General features: G+C 39.7%; 1 protein-coding gene across 2 annotated transcripts; it reads right to left on the reverse strand.

Annotated features, from left to right (window-relative positions):
* Positions 1–318: 318 nt before the first annotated feature.
* thoc2 (THO complex 2) lies at positions 319–21,304 on the reverse strand. 2 transcript variants are annotated; one of them, XM_020085721.2, is made up of 39 exons: positions 21,078–21,304; positions 18,632–18,687; positions 18,055–18,146; positions 17,763–17,814; positions 17,573–17,643; positions 17,000–17,121; positions 16,754–16,887; positions 16,333–16,493; positions 16,078–16,170; positions 15,690–15,845; positions 15,241–15,413; positions 14,860–15,055; positions 14,657–14,695; positions 14,393–14,523; positions 13,711–13,812; positions 13,207–13,291; positions 12,471–12,564; positions 12,291–12,371; positions 12,077–12,173; positions 11,749–11,866; positions 11,448–11,627; positions 11,122–11,286; positions 10,567–10,842; positions 10,287–10,428; positions 9,819–9,976; positions 9,277–9,405; positions 9,043–9,174; positions 8,769–8,953; positions 7,943–8,118; positions 7,550–7,652; positions 7,042–7,427; positions 6,678–6,736; positions 5,174–5,209; positions 3,131–3,262; positions 2,874–2,940; positions 2,642–2,787; positions 2,314–2,390; positions 1,233–1,279; positions 319–1,141 (listed from the first exon to the last, which is right to left on the reverse strand). In XM_020085721.2, the coding sequence occupies exons 1-38, from the start codon at positions 21,140–21,142 to the stop codon at positions 1,252–1,254; spliced, it is 4,695 nt and encodes a 1,564-aa protein (XP_019941280.1). In that variant the 5' UTR covers positions 21,143–21,304; the 3' UTR covers positions 319–1,141; positions 1,233–1,251. The 2 variants fall into 2 exon arrangements, with proteins under 2 accessions (XP_019941280.1, XP_019941279.1); XM_020085720.2 differs by having other exon boundaries at positions 319–1,144.
* Between the last annotated feature and the right edge of the window lie 68 nt (positions 21,305–21,372).

Consider the following 21,372-nt stretch of genomic DNA (forward strand, 5'->3'; position numbering starts at 1 on the left):
TCCTGTGACTTAATAGATCACTTCCTTTTTAGTTGATTTAAGAGCTCATTAAATACAGTGTTACTGCTGCATCATTTAGCATGTGACAAGGAGCTGGACCTAATAACAGAGTAAACAGAGATGACTTTAGATGTACACTTGATGTAGAAAATACAGATGTTCTGGTTGAGTGACACTGGACTCATCTAAATGTATTTCTATCATTCAACCGTATCTGAGGTACAACCAGTAAAAATCTGTCTCTACAGCCGCTGAGTGACTTACTCTGTTTTATAAGTTTCCTGTTTGTGAAGAAGGAAATGAAGGTAAGAGACGATATGAAAGTGACACACTAGGAAAACTATTATTTATTGGTTTTTGTTTTTTAAAAAAACGCTTACACTCATTGAGTACAGCAGATAAAATCTCCAAAAGTCATTTTAAACAGTTGAGTTTGGAGTACAGAGTGTCGTTTTTTGTCAGATTTTTTTTTTACAATTCTACATTTGAAGGTTGAACAGGCATTTTTATAAATTATGTAAAAACCTGATTAACACAAAATCACAAAAGGACTGAAAGGGACATCAAAAAAAAAAGGAAAAAAAGAAATAACATGATGTGAATTTCATGTTACCCTCTTTATTATTGTACATAATATACAAACTGGTCCTTTGTAGAATTTATCACTTGTGCCTACTGTCTTACTCGGATTAAAAGGTGGAGATAAATAAATATAAGTATCTAATTATCTCAAAAAGGATATGAGGTAAGTGAGTATGGAAAGCATGTTAACTCCAATAAAACGAGCAAAAAGCAAAGCCTGACAACGTACAAAAAATACAAATGTTCAAGCATAAGATTTTTGAATCATGACCAGATCCTTCCAGACAATTCGTACAGTAACCACTTGTTCCAATTAGAATAACAATGACATAGTGAAGAGCAGCACATTGTGCCCATACTGAATACGAAAAAAAGAAAAATACATATTGCAGCAGATTCACGGTATAAGTGGAAAAATAACAAGTGGAGTTGAAATAACTACAGCTAGCGACACCCGGGAGGGGAGTTTACAGAAAAAACAACACAGGCAGAGAATGAGAGTACGAGTTAACAACATGGTACAGGTGGCGGAGCAGATAAAAGCACAGCTTCTCCAGTTCTGCTGCGGATCAGAGAGAGAAAGTGCATCAAACACTGAGAATACATCGTCCTTTTAAGAGCTGTTTGCCAAGAATCTGAATGCATCTTACCTTCACTGATTAGTGCACATTATCTGTGCTTGTCAGAGGATTTATGAGTGTGATTGTTAAGGTAAAATGTGAAATAATCCAAGACTGAAATGCTGACAACTGCTGAATTATTGAAAAAATATATTTTGGCATAAAACAGTCGAGTCTTTCAGCTTCCAGGATACTTCTCTTTTCAGACTGCGTATCAGAAGGGTGTGAACCAATAAACTTGTGATGTCTATCAGGAACTTTTCCATTACAGGAAACGACAAAATTAGAAACAGAGGGGCTTTCTAAAATGGTGGTTGTTGAAGACAGAAATGAGCAGCTGAATGCTCAAATTCGACAATCAAATTCATTTGAATCTCTATAAACAGATTCTGACTGGGAATATGCAGAATCTGTAGGCGGGGGACAAGAATTTGGAGTCTTCTGGTTTCTGTTTCATGTCTGACCAATCACATTTGAGCAGGATTTGTTTGCCAGCAATTAAACTGTCCGTGTGGAGAGCAACCGAGGCGGAACACACGGACCGAAGAACATCAGCTATCTGCTTTTTCATTTATCAACATTCACATAGCTGTTAATAGAGAGTAGCAAAAATGCCGACCGGACCTAAAACACCTACAAAACACATTCTAAACAGTGTTCGACAAACCGAAGATGGAGTCTTGGCTCAGGGAACAGCTGAAGACACCTGAAGCCCCAAAATATTTGCCGTCGTCCCCTGACGCTAATTTGACATCACACGATAGCCGATGGGCTCCGAGACTGTTTTAGATGGGAGGTCTTATTTGCAACATGTAAAATGGTGTCTTAAGCACGCTTAGTTATTTCATCTGAGTGTGTTCAGTGACATAAAACAGATGAACATGGAAGTAATAGTCTCATAATGCAAACTATTAAGTACTGTGAGCAGCTGAACGTTACTGAACACTTTCAAACAATGATACATAAGAACGTTTTCAAAACAAGCTCACTCAGCCTGCGATGACCAAACATGCGAAAAATATTCAGCAACTTTTAATATTAAAATATTCACACTTGAAACTACAAATAAACCAGAATTTTGATTGAGGTGTTCCTCTATGTTTAAGGATATTGCTTTTTCTCTTCCTTTCCTCCACTGCTGTCCCTCTTTTCTTTCTTCTCAGATTTCTCTTTGTCGTGTCTGGACTCCTGGAGCACATGAACAGAAACAGTGTGAATTGAAACATGTTGGTAATAAGATTGGATTATTTAACAATATTAATGTCTCAGTCTATTGGTGAATCAATGAATATATTCTGATTAAGTAGAAATGTCAGAGCTCTTTGGAAGAGGGGTGAGAGTATTAAAAGTTCATGAAGTAAAGGTTAACGTTTGCTACATTTCATCAAACAGACCAGGGGAGTGTGTGGCAGTGGTACAGAGTGACGAGCTGAGCTGACCTTTTTGCCTCCGGAGGACGTTCGCTCAGGTTTTCCAGATTCCGCCTTCTCTTTGCTGGAAGATTTGGATCTTTTGCTCTTCTCTTTTTCAGCTGAAAGCGGCGAGTCACACGAGGGACTTGTGCTCTTTCTGTTTTTGGAGGAATCTGGGAGGAAAAGATTTTGTCATTGCACTTTGTGCTTACAATACTGGGTTAACGGCTACGTCAGATTTGCTTGAGATCAAACTTACTGGTTCCATTCTCGTCCTTTCTACGTTTGGTTTCTTGGTTTGTTTCGTGGTCATTGACAGTATGGTCCTAGAAGAAACATGACATACCACATGTTAACAACACATCCGGACCATTCTCTTCAGCATTATACCACAAACTGGCTGACTTTAGGACAAAGTGTACATAGAAGACTGCTGGCAGTAGGTTTCTATAAATTCACAAGGACCTTTTCAAAAAACCCATTTGACAAAGTGCAGTGGTCTTGTAAAATACTGACTCGTTTCCTGTCTTTCCGATCCTTTTCTTCCTTTTTCTCTTTGGATCGGCCTTGTGCGTTCTCTGAGTCTTTCTTCTCCGTCTCCCTCTCTCTGCTCTTGGACCGGGCTACTGAATTGTAGTTGATGTGATGCTGCAAAGACATTTATATATGAACAGAACAAACAGACAATATTTTAATGTTGTCAGGAAGTGTTTATACATGGAATGTTACTATTCTTAATATTATGTTACTGTGTTACAATAACACAAATACAAGTTACAAAAACAAGGATGGACAACAAACTGAAATATTTCTTGGTTATTTCCTTACAATCCCCACGACAATCCCACAATGCCTCATAATTGTATCCATAAATCTATATTCATTAGTGGGACTAAAAGGGAAGTTGTACAAATGCCATTGTTAAAGTATCGCTGTTGATGAACCATGGAGTCTTGTAACAAGTAGTAATCGAGCTGACATTAGTCAGTTTATTGATTAAAACAGTGTGGATTCTACATATATTTTTGTCATAGGAAGCACTGCTCTAAAACCAGAATAAATAAACTGTACAATTCGAAAAAGCTTCTAAAGCATGAGTGCTCACTGCTGTCCCATGTCTCCAAATAAATTAAATAAATTGTTTTGATTAAATTCCATCAATCTTAGCTCCCAGTGGAAGCAGGACAAGAAAATTGGTAATATCACTAAGTGTTAAGCAGAAACTACAAATTATGGCTCAAGTTGAAAATAAGAGGAAATAAGACGTGTCAAGGTAATACTTTAGTTAGTTAATTAGTTAAGAGTGTTCTAGACCATTTATTAAATGTTTGTATACTGCTTTTAAATATTAAACAGGGGGACTAAACATGAGGTGCCATCATGCAGGGTTTACAAACATCTTTCTGCAAATGTTGATGTGCCAATAAGTGATGTGTCAAACAGATGGTTTTCATAACAGAAAGAATTCAGTGCAAGACATTGTACATTTTAGTTACCCTCTTAAGTCTCACCAAAACAGTACAAAAAAATGAAACTGATCACCAGTAAAATGCGATGATAGAAAGACAGATACAAGGTTACAAATGATGCATCTACTTGATATTAGCTTGAAGAGAAAATTAAAAAGAAATTAAAGAAACTAATGAAATTAGATCAGTTAATTGGGGTTTATTTTACTTTTCTTTGGTGTCTTAAACCCAAATTATCATCATAGTGACTCAATGTAGAGACAAACAAAAGCTGGAGAGACCTATGACTTTAGTGTTTATTTTAAACCTTTTGTGTGTTCCTCAGATTCAATTTGGGTCCAAAGTGGCTGTAATGATTTTTGTTGTCGACAATGAAATTTAATTCCTGAAGTGAGCAATTGTTAATATGATTCTCTTGTGCAGTAAGAGAACAGAGCGGGTAAGTGTTTTCGAGTGACTGTTATTACTATAAAGTATTGAACAGCTTAAATTGAAAACCTCAATGCAGCAAAATTATTTATTCTAACAAAAGATTGAATTACTGCATATTGTGAAAACAGGGTCATTCATAGTGACGTCCAGAGAATCATCACACGGCTGCAGTGCTCCTCAGGATTATGGAGCCTTTTATTCTATTTTAACGTGCTATTTTTCTTTTTTACATCCCACAACGCCACTCGTATCAACCTGGTTTCCAGCCACAGAAAGACTGTTACTGTACACTACCTGAACAGCATCAAACAGCAGACAAAGGTATGGACTAGCTGGTGAACACAGTGGAGCATCTTACAGATAATGAACTGGGGGGGAATCAAAACAGACACTCAAAATTAGCCTTACGTTTGTCAGAAACATGATTCCATGTGAATCGCTGTGTGTCTGCTGGATGCACAGGCAACTGTTTACCTTAACTACTTAATATGTCAGATATAAAGTTTTCAGCTTATTCTGCTGCCTCCAAATGGACTTGAATCATGACATGACATGAGTCAATACAGTGTGAGAATACACATGAGTTCAGACTCTTTCACCTGAACAAAGGAAAACAGACAAAGTGAGAAAAGGTGCGAGTAGCAGAGTTTGTCCAAACCTTGGATGTGGACTCCTTGGGTTCGTTGCTATTGTCCTGTAGGGATGAATGGAGATGACAGATGAGCTGGGAGGGGGTGGGGTTGGGAGGAGGTTGTCAGACAGCAGTAGAGAGTTGGAAGAAGGGGTGGGGGAATTGGGGAGTCGGGGCAGGCCGGACCAACAGCATACTTCGCCCTTGACCTCTGACCTTCAAGGACTAAGGCTTTGACAAGGTTATTACATACGAGAGGTCATAGGCTCAACATCTGGAATGTCAATACTTGAAATAGAAAGACCCTGAGCATATATGAAATAACGGCTATGTCATATTACTACAGACATGTCTGCAATTTCAGGCAGCATAATATAAAGGTTCTACAGTGCAGCTGGTATTCAATACATCTAAAGTGCAAGTTCTGTATATAATGGATGTTTGTCTGCCTGTGTGTGTAAGACAAATCACTCAGTTCTTATGTGCTTGACTGCATCCCTACATAGGTAACTGTTGCTGTCACTTACAGTTGAGGAATGGATAAGACACATGGAGCCTATTTCTCTGGCGAAGGGTAAAATTAAGACCTATCACAAGCTTCCAGTGGTGTGGGCAATGCTCCAGACGATTCAGGCTTCGCCCATTCTTTCCCTCTCTTTGTAGTGGCAGGCTTATTTTCCTCTGCATTTTTGGCTCATTCAAAACTGTGACATTCATTTTCTCCGTTGATCTCGGGTTGCTGGTGGCTCTGATTTTCCACTGAATGCTTGCCAGGAGGTAGTACGACTGATGCCGATGGTCGGTAGCTGTGGTGATAGCATTGTAGAGGCCGGCAGGACAGACTGGACACGCATCATCTGACGTAGGACTGCATGCAGGTTGTTTTAACGAACGTAGATAGAAGAGGGACCGATGACTCAGCCGGAGCAGACAGGCACTTCTGCTGGATGCCATTCGACTCTCCGCTGGATCCAGGCACGTCGGGGACCAAACGAAATAACATCACTTTAACCAGGGTTTCTTCTCAGCTCGCAAAAATGGGGAAAAATCTTGGGGCGCCATTTGAAGTGGTAGAACGCTTCTCTTGATGTTTAAAAAAAAACGTCGCCATTGGAACAGGCGTAAAGCTCTTGATTGGGTAAGCCATTTAACTTCAGGTGAATATTATTCTCAAAAAAGCAAAAAATCCACAAGGTATATAGAAGTGCTTAAAAAATTTCTTCCCAAGGCACACTGACTGCTTTCATAAATACGAAAATAGATAAATATTTCAATATGAAAATACTCAATATTTACAATATTCTTTTGGCTAAGTCTTTGAGGGGTTTTCTCCCAATTCTGCAAAATATTATGCTGATGTCCATGGAATGATTTCCAAATCCATTGGATTTGGCCAGGATTTCCAGGGGCCACGCCTGCATGTACGACAACTCTCCTTGGTGATCTTCAGGGCTGCTGGAATTTGCAACGGCAGGGAACGCTCCGGCAGATAGAGAAGAAACGGGCACAGCCTTCCTCAAGCCATACTAACCTTAACAGACGAGGAGTGGGATGGAGAAGAGTGAGTGTCGAGCTTTCGTCTTTTGTGATCTGTGAAAACAAGAAGAGCGAATTTGTGAGCAGCACACTCAGCCACTTTGCATCCATCTTTTCTACAATGACAGAAAAAGTTGTGGGAAAAATAATTCTGTCAGAAAAACAACTTCCTGTAACCATTTTCTTGAAATGGTGTATTAAATTAAATGTGTTGAAATAACCACATCCAGCACCTAACTAGATCAATGTGATCCAATACTGTAAAATCTGATACATATGTGGTGAATAAGTGTATACTGTATTTTATGAGCTGTGCAGAGAACAAAGCTGAATAACAGACAACCAGAGATGATGCTTACCCCTCTCAGACTCGGCCGATTCTGATCTGAGTCCTGGTGACTTGAGGGACCCCGCCACAGCACTTCTGTCTCCCTTCTCCTTGCTCTTGGACTCCTTGATGGCGTCGCGCTCCCTGGACGACTCGATGGGCTCCCCGTTGCCGGCTTTGGCCTTGTCGTCTTTGCTGCTCTTCTCCTCGACCTTCACTTTCTCCCTGTCAGCCTTGGGGGTCTTCTCCTTACCCTCACGTGCCACCCGATCCTCTTTTCCCGCTCTCTCGTCTCTCTGCTTCTCCCGACGGTTCTCCGCTTTTGTCTCAGGAGTGCTGCCCGGTGTCTTCTCCTTTTTCTCTTTTTTCTCTTTCCCGCTCTTCTCTTTGTCATCCCGCTCTTTTACGGCTTTGGTGCTGCAAAAGGATTGAAATTTTCCATTTTAAAAATTATTTCATACAAGATTCTACTGATCGTAAAAAAGAATAATAGCTTTGACTTTGTAAATAAGTATCATAGCAGCTCTTGATAGACCTACCTGATGATGGCACCATTTCCGTTGCTGGTGGTCACTTTGGCCGCTGCACTGTTGGCTTTGTTCACTGGCTTTGTTGTCCCCTGAGATTTATCCTTTCCCCGATCTGCATTAAAACAAACCAAGAACTGTATGAGCCCAGGATTTATGAATAGTACTGATGTGCTTGTTTGAGTTTGTAGCAATGTTCCAATAAAAGCAAATGCTAACAACAACATACACTTTACATGCTGATGCAAACTAAAAGGATCCCAATGTTTAACTTTTATGACTATCAACCAATTATCTAGAATTTAGTTGCAGACATATTTGAAACAGAATAACTTAGTAGTGCAATCTTAAAACCAGATTTAACTAGAAGCACTGCATTTGAATCAGTCATGTTTCATCACTCACCACCATCCTCCGATGCTCCCTCGTCTGTCTTGTTTGTGCTGCCGGTGGGCTTGCCTGTGCTGCCGGGGCCATTCTGTTGACTGGCAGGGGTGACACTGCGTGCTGGCTGCTCCTTGTGATGAAACTCATTCTCAGGGACCATGTGTACCTTCTGGCATTTCAACCGACCTGAATAACTGTAAGACGCATAAAGGGTTTGCACAAGGCAGAAACAAAAACCTACAAAGTAATTGATTGTCACACGGTATTAAAAGACTTTCAGAGGGAGAAGAAAACAAAGGTACTTGAGAGCTAAACACAAACCCCAGTATAGGCAGCTATAAAGAACACGTAAATACTGATCAACATATATGAGTGTCCATGCCTAAGGACAGATGTAATTCATCCCTGAGGGTTTTCATAAATCTAAGTTATGTTTGATTTAGAGGACATAAAATAGGAGAAATCTCTTGTTTATCTTCCCCTATATGCAGACCAGAGCTAAAAACATTTTGTACTGATGATCTAAATCAGGGGTGGGGAAGGTTTTTTCATATCATCCTTCAAGGGCCATATTAAATTACTGTTTATCATTAATTGATTCAGATTCAAGTTGATTCAATATTGATTCAGTTAAGGATATTGAATTGTACAATACCAATTCTGCTTTGAGAGGTGTAACTGTGCAAGGAAACTTGGTGCATTATCGAAAATATTTGGATGATATATTGTCCCAGAAATTAGCACACTTTTTAATCTCCCATGCTTCCCTGTTATTATGACATTTCACAAAAATAAGTGACTGTATGCTCCATGGAGAGCTGAGCATCACACAACGCTGTGTTACCCCATTGCTAAGGCATAGAGGTCTGGCCTCTTGTCCTTCTCCTCAAGGCAGATCTTCTGTACACGACACTCGAGCGCTTGGCCCAGGTTCAGGACTTTGGGATAGCAGGGCAGGATCTTGGTGAGCACGATGAGAATGTTACGGATGTGGGTGTAATCTCCCGTCTCCAGGCAGTGAACCGAAGCCTTAAGTAACAGAGTGAATATAGATAAGTGCACAACTTCCACTTGGCTCTACTAAAGAGAAAAACAATATAAGAGGAAAGGCAGCTCACTTTAGTCAGCATGTAGTGCCATTTGTGCACCACATGCCTGAAGTTCTCGTAATCTAGTTGATCTGCTTTGTTCCCTCCATCAAAGCCTGTGGCTCTGAAGATGGTCAGGAAGCCAGGGAAATTCACGCAATCCTATGACCACGCAATAAGAGAAGACATAAATAACCACTTTACATCTTACATCTGCAAACACAACATATATAGAGCATGTGTAGAGCAGGTAGAAATGGATACCTTCTCATAGATTGCACGATCGCTGTGCCAACGGGTCACCGTCTCCAGCATGCAGCAGAGGAAGCGGCCGTAGCGGTGAGACTCATTCTCCGTACAGCTGGCCACAGTGTAAATAATGGCAGAGAACACCTGCAGAGTGACACAATGTAGTGGTTTGAAAAAGCTACAAAGTCTGTGTGATTTTTGTCAAAATCTGCTGCACTTAATTGTGGTCTCTCACATTGAGATTTACAACAGTGGCCTTAAAAACCAGCAGTTGTGAAATGTTACTTTCAAGCTTTAAATTGTTGGTGCACTTGAGTGGTTGTTGAACCTCTTGAATTTCTTCTTTAGTATTTTTTGAATGTCGCTACTATTTCTGCTGATTTGGTCAAAATGTAAGCCTACATTATCCCCCCCATTAATCACATTATAAATGTTTATTCCTCTTCTCATAAAACACTTCATATCTTTAAGAAGACTGCAGTTAAGATATTAAAAGCCATCATCATAAGTGCGTAAAGGTCAGAGTTTGTACAGTATGTAGTTTCTGAGTGTCTTACCCTGTCATAGCAGAGAAGGGTGCAGAAGTTTGGCGTTTTCTGCTGGTGGACGAGCTCCACAAAGCGGGCGCAGTACACAGCGTCAATGGAAGAGAAGATGCAGCGTGGGAACAAACAGAGCTGCAGGAACTTCGTAATGGTCTCATTCTTTGTGGATTCTGTCAGGAAGCATTTTAAGTTGTAATAGTAAGAGAGACTATGGAACATTAGATTAATCTCCAATATTAATGCTGTGATCATGGTAAAGTCTCAAACAGCTTTTTCTGGATGTCCCCTTAACTACACTACTGCCATGAGCATTAAACATCTACTTGTGAAATATTGATCTAGTTCTAGTAGGTTTCTTGGGGAGAAACTAAACTCTAGCTGTAAGGATCAATCACACTTAAAATGGATGGAGGGAAGAATGAACACACGCAGTGTAAGATGCATCAATAGTGTCACAGGCATTAACATTAGAAAACTCACTGGCAAACAACCAGTTGTCTTTCTCCAGTTTGAGACGGTGTAGAACCCTTTGGACGTGTTCCAGCTGCTTCTTCTCCTCCTCCTGCAGTTTTTCCTGCAGGGCAGTGCAGCGTTCCTTCTCCTTCTTTCTCTTATTCAAGGGCTATGTTAGAAGGAAACCACAGCAATATTTACACCACATATATACAGACACCTATGCAGCACTTACATCACGTAGGCTGCTACTGCTACAACACCAATCCTTGAATTACATGTTGACATCTGTGGACCAGCTACTCACAATCTCTGTATTATCTTCAATGGCTTTAATCTGGACCTTGAGTTTGTTGACCTCACGTTCATATGCGGCGTGAGGCACAGCCAGATCATACATGGTGAGGGACCAGAAGGTGGCATAAAACTGAGGGCGGAGGTCATCCCACACCCTGGAAGGATGAAGCGACACCACAGCCTCGTGCACCGGTGTCATCACCTGTTCACAGGCTGCCACGTATTTGTGTACCTTCTGCTGCTGCCGGTTGCCTTTCTCCACTTTCTTCAGCTCATCATATTTTGACTGTGAGTAGAAAGGATTTAGTTAAATAAATGTTTTCTTAGTGAGAAATAAATGTAGATTTGGGAAAAGGGCTTTTCCACAAAATACAATTTATCGATGGTATCTTTCAAAAACAAATTTCCAACAACATAGGTCAGTCTAAAATAGATCAAACCTCCAGAAAATAATCTTAAAAAAAATCTACACCTGATCATTGTGTTAATGATTAAAACTAGAATCTCCCCCAATAACAGGAATATGACGTGATACATTGACAATCTGAAAGAGCAGTCGACTCACCAAAATCTGATGGGCGTACATTGGCCGAGACAAGAAGAAGGCAGCGTCATGTGGAGTGTGGAACTGGTTACAAAGGATGTCAATTGAGGGAACCCGCTTGATGTAATCCTCTGTGCTGAGGTTGGAGGCCAGAAAGCCACCAAACTGCAGCAATGTGTCATGACACTGCAGGAAGACAAAGAATTTCCTGAGCAACAAAAATAAACTAAAATAATTATGTTTCAGATTTATTTAGAAAGTAAGATGTGAACTGGTAAGTATATTGTTGACTTAACTGCTAAAAACGAGAAACTGGTTAGATTCATACATTAAGAGAAGGTGTATACCTGGTCATAGAGATGGCCAACAAGTTTAAGGTGTTTTTCTCCACCTTCTAAGAAAACCACACCATTTCGTTGCTGGGCCATTAGCAGACATAGTGGTAGGGCCAGTTCATGGTCCAGTAGCGCATCCTTCAGACGCTGTGATGACTTCTTTGTGTTCCTGATCTGTCCAAAGTAGCCGCCCTGTTGACAAAAATTACATCCACAATGACGTGGAGGTGAGTTTGATTACCAGTACAGGATCATACAGATTGGGCTCGCAGGTCTACATTAGGGAATAATAACTGTACTTGAATCTTTATACCTCTGCTTTGAGTTGTTCCCCTCCGGTCATGGCCTCTAACTGCTCGGAGGTCATCTCATCTGTGATCTCAATACCAGCCATTTTCTGGACCACCTCTTTCAGGATGAGCAGGTCAAAACTGCAGGAGGGACATATATTTTTTTTTTAATTAGTGAATGACACTGATTTTTATAGCATTACTGCTTTTCAAAATACATTGTATAATGTATGGAGTACAATTTAACAATTCGAGACTAGGTTAACCAGAGTGGTGTAGTGCATGAATTCAGCACATCCTGCAAACCAGTGATCCCTTGTTGTTTCTCTAACATAATTAGGGGTCATGTACCTCTTTCCTGCTTTCAGCTGATTGGTGACATACTGAAGGAGGCCAGCCAACTCAATTGGGTATTTTCTGAACACAGCTCCACACAGACTTGCCAGACCTTGGATAAAAAGAACAGATGAATATTATGATACTCATTAAAACAAATCCACAAACATCTCTCTTTTTCTGATGTGACTGGTGTACAGTAAAAGGCCAGTGAGGTGTGAAGACGTACTCTGAAGCCACGAGGAGATGGTAGTGTCGTCATGCTTCATCTTCTCCTTCTCAGGATTGGCAAGAGCCTCGATTATGCAATCTGAAGACAGAGTTAAGTAGAACGACCCACTTACACCTGACACCCATTGCCTCCATCACACACATGGATACAGAACAAAGACTGGGTAGTGTAGGATACAGGCCAAGACATCATAGTTGAGGGATGTGAGGTATTTCAGTGAGTCCACCACTGGAACAATGAGGTTGTCGTACCACTGGATCTGTGACAGCATCTGCAACACAACAGATAAGGGGATATGTCATCATCATCAACTATAGAGGATTTACAGTAGATTATACCTGAATGTGATGCCACCCGCATATTTCCACTAGGTGACCTAACACATCTGCTGAGGACATCTTTGTAGTATATGTTTAACTTTATGCAAAGTAGTGAATGTTATATAAGGAACTCATGTTTTAAAATATTGGTGAAGTAGGAGGCAGAGATGTGTAAAAATGCAGAGGAAGCTACAGGACTATCTTCCCACTACTGCATGTTCAACAAATCTGTATTTAATGATCATCTTCTATATTATACAAGGTTAAAAGAATCACTGAAACAGAAACATGTGATAAATGTGATAAACACATTTCATTTATACCAATTTATTGATTTTGTAAGTGCATTAGGAACACAGTCTCATCTTTACCCAGCATTTACCAAATGGTTCTTACTTAGATTCATAAAGGTGCAAGCAATTGCGAGGGAAAAATAAAATTGGTATATGGCGCGAGCCATAAATAGCATTGGTGCTGAATGCTATTTATTTTCTACTGTAGAAATCTGGAATCAATTTGTCTTTGTAATTTGTTGGCAAAATTCAAAATGAAACTTAAGTCAAATAAATTAAACCACAACAAAATAGACTTACATAATCAAAGAGGATAGTGGGATTGCTATGGCTCAGCTTGCCAATCTGCCTTCCAGACTGTTTCACATTCTCTTTGGTCAACCGCCTGTGGAGGGGTAAAAAAAGCACAAGACAGGAAACAGCTGATTAAAAAGACAAGATGATGCAAACAGTGCAGTAAGGAAAGACTGTCACCTCTGCAAGCCTCACAGCGCACGTCTCTGCAAGTTTTTACAGTGGAAAGTAGTACATTCCATTCAGGGACGATTATTACATTTCCAAATACAAGATGTGCAACATAATATAATATTTTTAATTATCCACAAAAAGGTTCTTTGTTTTAGCTCTTTAAGTCATAAAAAAAGATTTAAAAAATGTATTGTACTATATTAACAGTCAAACATTTTTACTCATTTTATGGAATTTATTGAGAAGGGTGAAATAGCTGCTTCTCTGAAAAGCAGCAAGACGAGAAAGACCAGTGATTGCACAGTAACAATGGACTGGTTTGGTAAAGTGACTTACTTCATAATGTATTTGGCCCTTTCCACAGTCTGCGCTTTGACTTTAACCAGGAGGGGATGACTGGAATACGTCTCATTCTTCCATTGTCCATATAACCGATACCTGAGGAAATATAAATAGAGAAACCACAATTAAACACAAGTTTATTGAGAATGTGATACTGGCTGTGTGATAACAGAAGGGTGAATGTCTACTAGATCTGTCACTTTTTATGTGAAATTCTATATATTCATAATATTCATATGAATGTGAACCATTATTTGGGTACTGTGGTGAGTGCCTCATGAGTTTAGTTGAGAAGGGTCAATCAAAAAACTAAACAAAAAAAAACCAGATTCAATAAGCTCTAACATAACAAGTAAGTAGCAAATTTGTGTAGAATGTTTTCAAATACCACTTGTCATTTTAGATTTTTAGATTTAAAAACCTAGTGTACATTTTGTACTCAAGTAACCTTAATTATTTTGCTGTTAAATGACTCGTATCTGTTTATTAAGGAAATTCAGACCAGATGAGTTTCTTGGGAAAAGTGTCACGCTATGAGAAAACAATGTGCTAATATTTTCAGTAATTAAGGAAACTGCATTATTAGCTGCAACAAACTGACACACATAACTAAGGGATTATTATTTAACAATTCAATTACAGAGTGCTGCATGAAGTGAGGGTGAGAGTATCTCACCTGTGCCGGTAGGGAAACAGTTTGAAGAGGCCCCACAGTTCCTCAGACATGCAAGCATTACACTCCATAAGGGAGAGCGAAGGGAGTAGCACCTGGTCTGCAATGCTCAGGAAACAACTCAGTAGAGTGTCCTGCAAAATACAAAATATAACATGAATAAATTAAAAAATAAACTGGACAATTCATGAAAGCAAAAGAACAGAATGTATACTCTTTGAAATATTAACCAACAGCAGCATTATCAAATTCTATTTTTATATTTACCATTTTATCTTTGACCTCAGATTTGCTGTCACTTTGGTACTGTGAAGCAAAGGGAAGAAGAAATGATTTAGATTTAGGCTGTTCTGCAGATGGGACAGGGTTTCCCCTACGTTTATTTTTCAGCAGTGGGCTGCCACTGTAAAATGGGGAAAACAATCCTAGGGAAAACATTGTGGGGTCATGAACTGGTTACGGTTTTGTACCTCTTTCATGAAGCCCTTGCCCAGACGCACTATCTTGGCGAAGAGGATGGGGTCGTGGGAGAGGTGAGGGCCCAGGTAGCAGAGCATGCTGAATGTGTCCCTGCGTAGGTCCTCAAAATTCTCTGCAGGCCGAGGTGCCCGCTTGTTCCTCAGTGGACGAATTACACATCCCTTTGCACCTTTTGGGACACCAGCCCTGTAAACGACAGACCAATGCGTCAGAGCCGGAACCTTTGTTTTGTACCAGACTTATTTAAAAACAAATTTACATGCTAGTATCAACAGGTCAAATTGTGGAATTGAAGGCATGCATGCTTTTTCTGGTCAGACTACACATGGTGGGCAGTAATTGAAACAATCAAGCGGGAAAACAATCAGCACCTTCTGTAAAGAGGTTCCACAGTCAGGTGCACAAGCTGGCAGAGAGCCAGTGCAATGGCCTTGTGAGAAGTAGCATAGAAGGAAGGCATCTGGTCCATAATACTCTGGGCATGCTGCCAGTCTCCAATTCTAAGCAGCGCTTCCAATAGACCAAGCTTCTGGTTATCAGGTGGCTGTGGGCACAGAAAAGAGTAGAAACTGGGTTAAATTATTTAATAAATCATAGTTTAGTGACATTTGATAAAAGGCAGATAGAGCACGGCCGTCAACAAATACTGAGCACAGCTGCAGTCACACTCCAACGTGATACATTTTTAAAGCTGTTCCTATTTATATCTCCTTGTCATGTGTGGAAGGCTGAAAACATACTGTAGTTAACTGAGGTAAACAATAAACCAGCATCTCAGAAAATTTGGAGAAAAATGTGAACCTAACTCAACATTTCATACCTTCTCATTCTTCTCCTCATCTTTCTCTTTCTCCTTTTCTTTGTCGTCATTCTTCTCTGAGGGCAACACAACCATGACCAGCTTGCGAGCAATCTGCTTGGCCTCCGAGATATCTCGTTTGTGTTCCTCTATGATGGTGGCATCTAGTGGCATAAGCTGGAAAGACAGAGAGGCAACAAAAGCCAAGATTTCAGACTGGGAACAAATGGTACCCCAAGAAATTTCACATAGATGATAAAAATACTTTGACCCAACAGTCTGGTAGTATAATTCAGTAAACATATTTATTATGGAATGATTAGAATCTCTAAATTTAGGTTTGCAGAATTAATATTCCCTTATTCTTACTGACATCTTGACATTTCATGTCTTAACTACTTTCCCTTACATGTACATATAGATCTTCCAGCTCTATCAGGTTGTGGTGAAGCAGAGCAGCAGCAATGTGATAAAGTGACGTGGGGGTTTCCTCATTGGGCTCCTGAGGAAAGAAACGAAATATTTAATAAATACAGTTACAGTCGGAAGAAAATCTAATACAAGTGACAAAGTAGGCTAGAGCATAAATATATATTTAGTTTCTGGGTTAGTTTATACTGCAAGACCCATTCTAGGTTTAATTACCCAGACTCAATGTTCTTACCTGGTAGAATTTAAACTTAAATCCCAGGATGTGGCAAAGGGTGAGTGGCTCACACATGTAGGACTTAATGAGAGCCAAGAAGAACTCATCTTGGTCAGATCGACTTTCGTAAACCTCAAGGATTATGTCCAAAACACGATTAGGATCTAAGTTGAAACATCCTGAAGGAAGAAGAAAAAGAAGAGCTTAGCAGGCAACAGAACACAAGTGGAAAAAAGCAGGTATATGAGGACAGACTTTCTATAAAATACAGGGGCCAGGCATTGTATAATTAACAGCAGCACCACAGGGTCAGTGCTGAATCTGCAGGTGGGCAATAAAAGGTGACCAAGTCAAATTCAATGTATCACATCACAAGACTGAAGCCAAACACATAAGGAAATGTTCAAAGCAGTGACCCTGACAAAGATTAGTTTGGTACCTATGAGGGACTTGATGCTCTCCAGGACAAGATGGCTGGTGATGTTCCCTGAAAGGTCTTGGCCAAGCTCAGTGATGAGTTTGGCATAGCCCTCATTCTCCTCCCTTAGCAAGTTAAACTTCTGTTGCTTGTAACTGAGAAGAAAGCAAAAGTTTTAACAAATATTGAATATGTACTATGAAGCATGAGTTTGCCCTGCACTTGTATTTTTGTCTACATCTCTATTTAACTGTGCACTCTACTTACAATAGTTTAGTTTTGATTTTTACAATCTTCTGATTGAACTGAAGGGCTTGTTTTATAAGTCCAAGAGATTCAAGGGTTTCTGGATCCAGTCTCTCTTTCAGGATAGCCTCTGGAACAAAAAACTTCACAAAAAAAAGAACAAGTAAATTATTTTGTTTGTTTGTTACAGACAAGGTATAATGATCAATAATATATCTATGACATCAACAGACAGGGGTACTTGAAATTATTTTATATGTATCACTAGGACAATGGAAATCAGTATATTACTAAGCTGCAAATGTGGCAATTAAAAGGATAACTGTTAACCTGGACTCTATTTAACAGGAAAAACAGAAATATGAGTAAACATAACATCCTTTCTAGAGGTAACATTAACCAGCTTACATTATCTGGGTAATGTTACTATCATTTAGACCATAAAAGATGAAAAGTAAGTCCAAGATTTAAAAATACAAAAATCATAATTTAAGTCTCTCATATTTTGGCAATTTCTTAGGCTTTTTATTCACTTTTAGCCTGAAGATCATAGAAAAAAGCCATAATTTTAGGTTACAAAGATAAAGTTCTTACCAAACATGCTCCCACCAACTGTGTGTAATGATCACGTTTGATTTTTTCTTCCAGTGCACCTGTTTCTAAATCTGTATAAAATACAATAAAAAGTTAGTCTTTAAGTGTGGGAAATCAATCTAAAACTACTACATAACACACATATTAGAATTACTTTTAATAAGTTATATTTTTAAAAACCAAGATTTACCTAGTATACTGAACACATCTGCTAAAATTGATGGCATGTCATCGCGGAGCTCCTGAAAGAAAAATAGAGGACCATAAAATAAGAGAAATTCTCAAACTTTTAAGTGCCAGGAAAATGGTAGTGCATTTTCTGTGCAGACTCCTTAATAACAGAATGAACACAAACTAATACAAAACAATGGCTGTTTGTATTTGGCTAAAGCAAAATAAATGATGTGTGTATTTGTAATATACAGGAACAGATACTTGTTTAAGTTTAGCTATCAAGTAAAAATTTAAAAAAGCACTTGTACCATCATGTCCCCAAGGACGCTGGCGACAAGATCCAACTTAAGGTTCCCCTGTACAACTTGCCAGCAGAGTTCGTATAAGGCGGCCTGTATATCTGCAGGGGTAAACAGACAAGACAAATGGGACAGTTAATCTAAAACTGAACTAACAAGAAAAGCCTGACAGATTAGTAGCTGTGAACATTTTACAATTCTTTTAAGGATGCAACAGTTGAAGCATTAAAATGAAATGGATTCCATCAGTCACAAACAGAAAAAGATCTGACACTGTGATATTAAAGTTGATGGCAGTTATCGCGCAGAAACATATCAAAATAAAGCTGTAACCGGTGGGTAACAGAAATATCTCGCTCCAGTGAATGTTAGCTAACAGCGTATAGTGTTAGCTGGACGTTATTAACGTCTCATCAACCACGATACTACAAAATTGTGGGTGAATTAGAAAGGATTCTGTAAAATGGATACTGTGCTGGAAAATATTTACGCAAAGCTCATGAGAACTGCATTTGTCTAAGCTTACATACATTAACGGACAAACACAAAGATGAATGTATAATAGAAATGAGATGATTGAACTTACCTCTAACCTCACTTCCATGATCTGTTTTCTCTGTAAGCTCTTTGCAGAGTTGTACACTATAAAATAAAGAGGGACATTTCTGATCAGTGAGCATGCACCAACATAAAAATCAATGTCTCTATAACTGCCTCTGTTTGACATATCTGACATACAATATACACCTTTTGTCATTTATTCCCACCCAAAAAAACACTGTAAACACTGGCTTTAAAAGTTGCAATAAACTGAAGATTCTCGTAACATCTTGATCGAATACATTTCAGACTATGCCAACACCATTATCTACAATATCCCAAATAAAATAAGACAATCGGAAACATGGGATGTGTCCACACTGACAGATAATGGTTGTCCTCACTGACAGCTCAACTGGTTTTTGGAAAGGTAGCATTGAGAAAGAGAAAGGCAGAATGATAAGAAACTGTGTGACCTCATCATCTCTTAAAACTTTGAATCCAGCACACCTCACCACATTAAATATGAAGCTAATTAAATATCCTCAATCAGCCATGATAAGGGCAATTTAGCATTAACCATGCAAGGCCCACTTTGAGAGCTACTACACATCTGGTGGAGAGTCAGAGATGCTCAAAAGTGCCAAACTGAATGCTTGTCAGGACCCCGAGGACAAAATAAATATGGTTGACATTCACATGATGTTTCACTACTTTAAAAAAAAAAGATACAGCACTAAATCGACTTCACATCTCTGACTGATTAATCCCACTGCTTCACAAGCAGGAAGTATGGACGGCAGGCATGGACAGATCCATGCATGCATGAAAATGGAGTATTTGGCCTGAATTATAGTGGCTACCTTACATTAATGTGACACCTTTGATTTTCAGCACAAGGAAATTACACTTGTAGTTGTAGCTTATCATAGAGATGCCATTGCATCCCTGAGGTTATAGAAAGTCTGCAGGGCTGGCTCTTTCATCATGTATTAAGCCGTTTGTGTAAAGATCACCATTCATTTAACACTTCATGTAGCTTCTGGGTTGACTGGACATTACAGCTTCATTTCAGTTCTGCACAGAGACTAAGATAAATATACGAGGTGCTTTACACTCTGCACAGGGGAGATCTGTACCAGAGTCAGAAACATGATGGACACTGAAAATAAATGCTGCATTTAAACACATATCAGCTTATTCATTGGGAGCCACATTTACAAGTTGCAACTATCTGAAGCATTTTTCCTGTAAAGGTGTCATCAGCTACAGTGATGATGATGATGATGTACAAGCATGATGAACAGGACTATGGTTTAAGTAGTTTGACTTAGTGCATCTCACTGAAAGCCTTTCTTACACATGCAAGGCCAACGACCACAAACAAGCAGCTCGCACTGTGGATGAGTCTATTGTGTCTCCGCATGTACGTGATGATGGCGCTCAAGAAAATGAATCACAATCGTATTACAGCGACGATTTGCCTTTAAACAGTGCTAGAGCTAGCGGCACCAGCCTGTCCTCAACACTCACTCCAGATGTTCAGCTTCTGTGCATCTGTCAAGATTAGAAGATCTGACACTGTGATATTAAAGTTGATGGCGGTTATCGCGCAGAGACATGTCGAAATAAAGCTGTAACCAGTGGGTAACAGAAATATCTCGCTCCAGTTAACGTTAGCTAACAGCGTATAGCGTTAGCCGGACGTTATAAACCTCTCATCAACCGCAATACTTTAATTATTTAGAGAGAACATGTATCCAACTAAATCATTGTATTTATCAATTACAGTTTCATGCATCCACGCCAATGTAATATAACATTTACCAAGGCACCACGTATAAACCACGAAGCTAGCATTACAGCTAACTTTCTATAACGTTATGTCAAGATTAATCGTTTCCCTCCACTTGATCATCGCGACCGTTAACTTAACAAAACGCTGGACAAATGGATTCTTCGTTATCAGCTCGTTGGTTATCTGTTGGTAGACAGCTTTGGAATCATGCTTGAACTTTAGCACATTTTTTTACAAGTTACCAGCTAACAAGTAAAGCACAAGGGTAGCTACACGGATGCTAACTAGCTTAGCTATGCTAGCCATCGTGTTTACAATTTAACGAAGGGGGCCAGTGAGAGCGCAAGCTAGCCAGATTGCTAGCGTGTAGCTAACGTTAGCCGGTAAAAAATTAACGAGCGCATCCATTTTATCGAGCGGCGTAAATCTAATGTGTTCACTACTAAATGCCAACTGTGTGGTTTTCTTGGGGGGTTTTAAGCAGCAGCGTCGGTTAGCTCAGTGAGGGTTAGCATAGCCTCTTTAGCTGTTTTAGTTATCTTGCTAACGTTACCGCTTATGTTAGCCCGATCAGACACTTGACAGACTGGCCTCCAGCTTCTTTGCCTGATACGCAATTTTTATAAACCATAAAGCAGCAACCGTTTCGTCCCTGTAGTCCCCTGACACGGTGTTGAAACACAAATGTACTCACAACTCGTGTTTCCCAGATTTTTCCCAGTTTTTGAACCATTCACCAGGGAGGATAAGTGTCGCCATCTTCCATACACACAGCCCGGATGTCTAGCTCATCAAGGCGCACACAGGGTCAAATGTGGTAGCTAGCCGCTGCTAACTGCTAGCCGAGCGCTGCATGGTGGGAAAGAGCAGGTCTGAAGGCTTTGTTAGCAGAGAACTCAGTGTTCTGAGAGGAGCTGCTGCTGATCCACTACTGTGAAGGGTGTCTCACTACTGTGCTAGTTTAAATGCATTCAAGCAGCATTCAACAA

The sequence above is a fragment of the Paralichthys olivaceus genome, chromosome 15, assembly GCF_024713975.1.
Source record: "Paralichthys olivaceus isolate ysfri-2021 chromosome 15, ASM2471397v2, whole genome shotgun sequence".
Lineage (NCBI taxonomy): Eukaryota > Metazoa > Chordata > Actinopteri > Pleuronectiformes > Paralichthyidae > Paralichthys > Paralichthys olivaceus.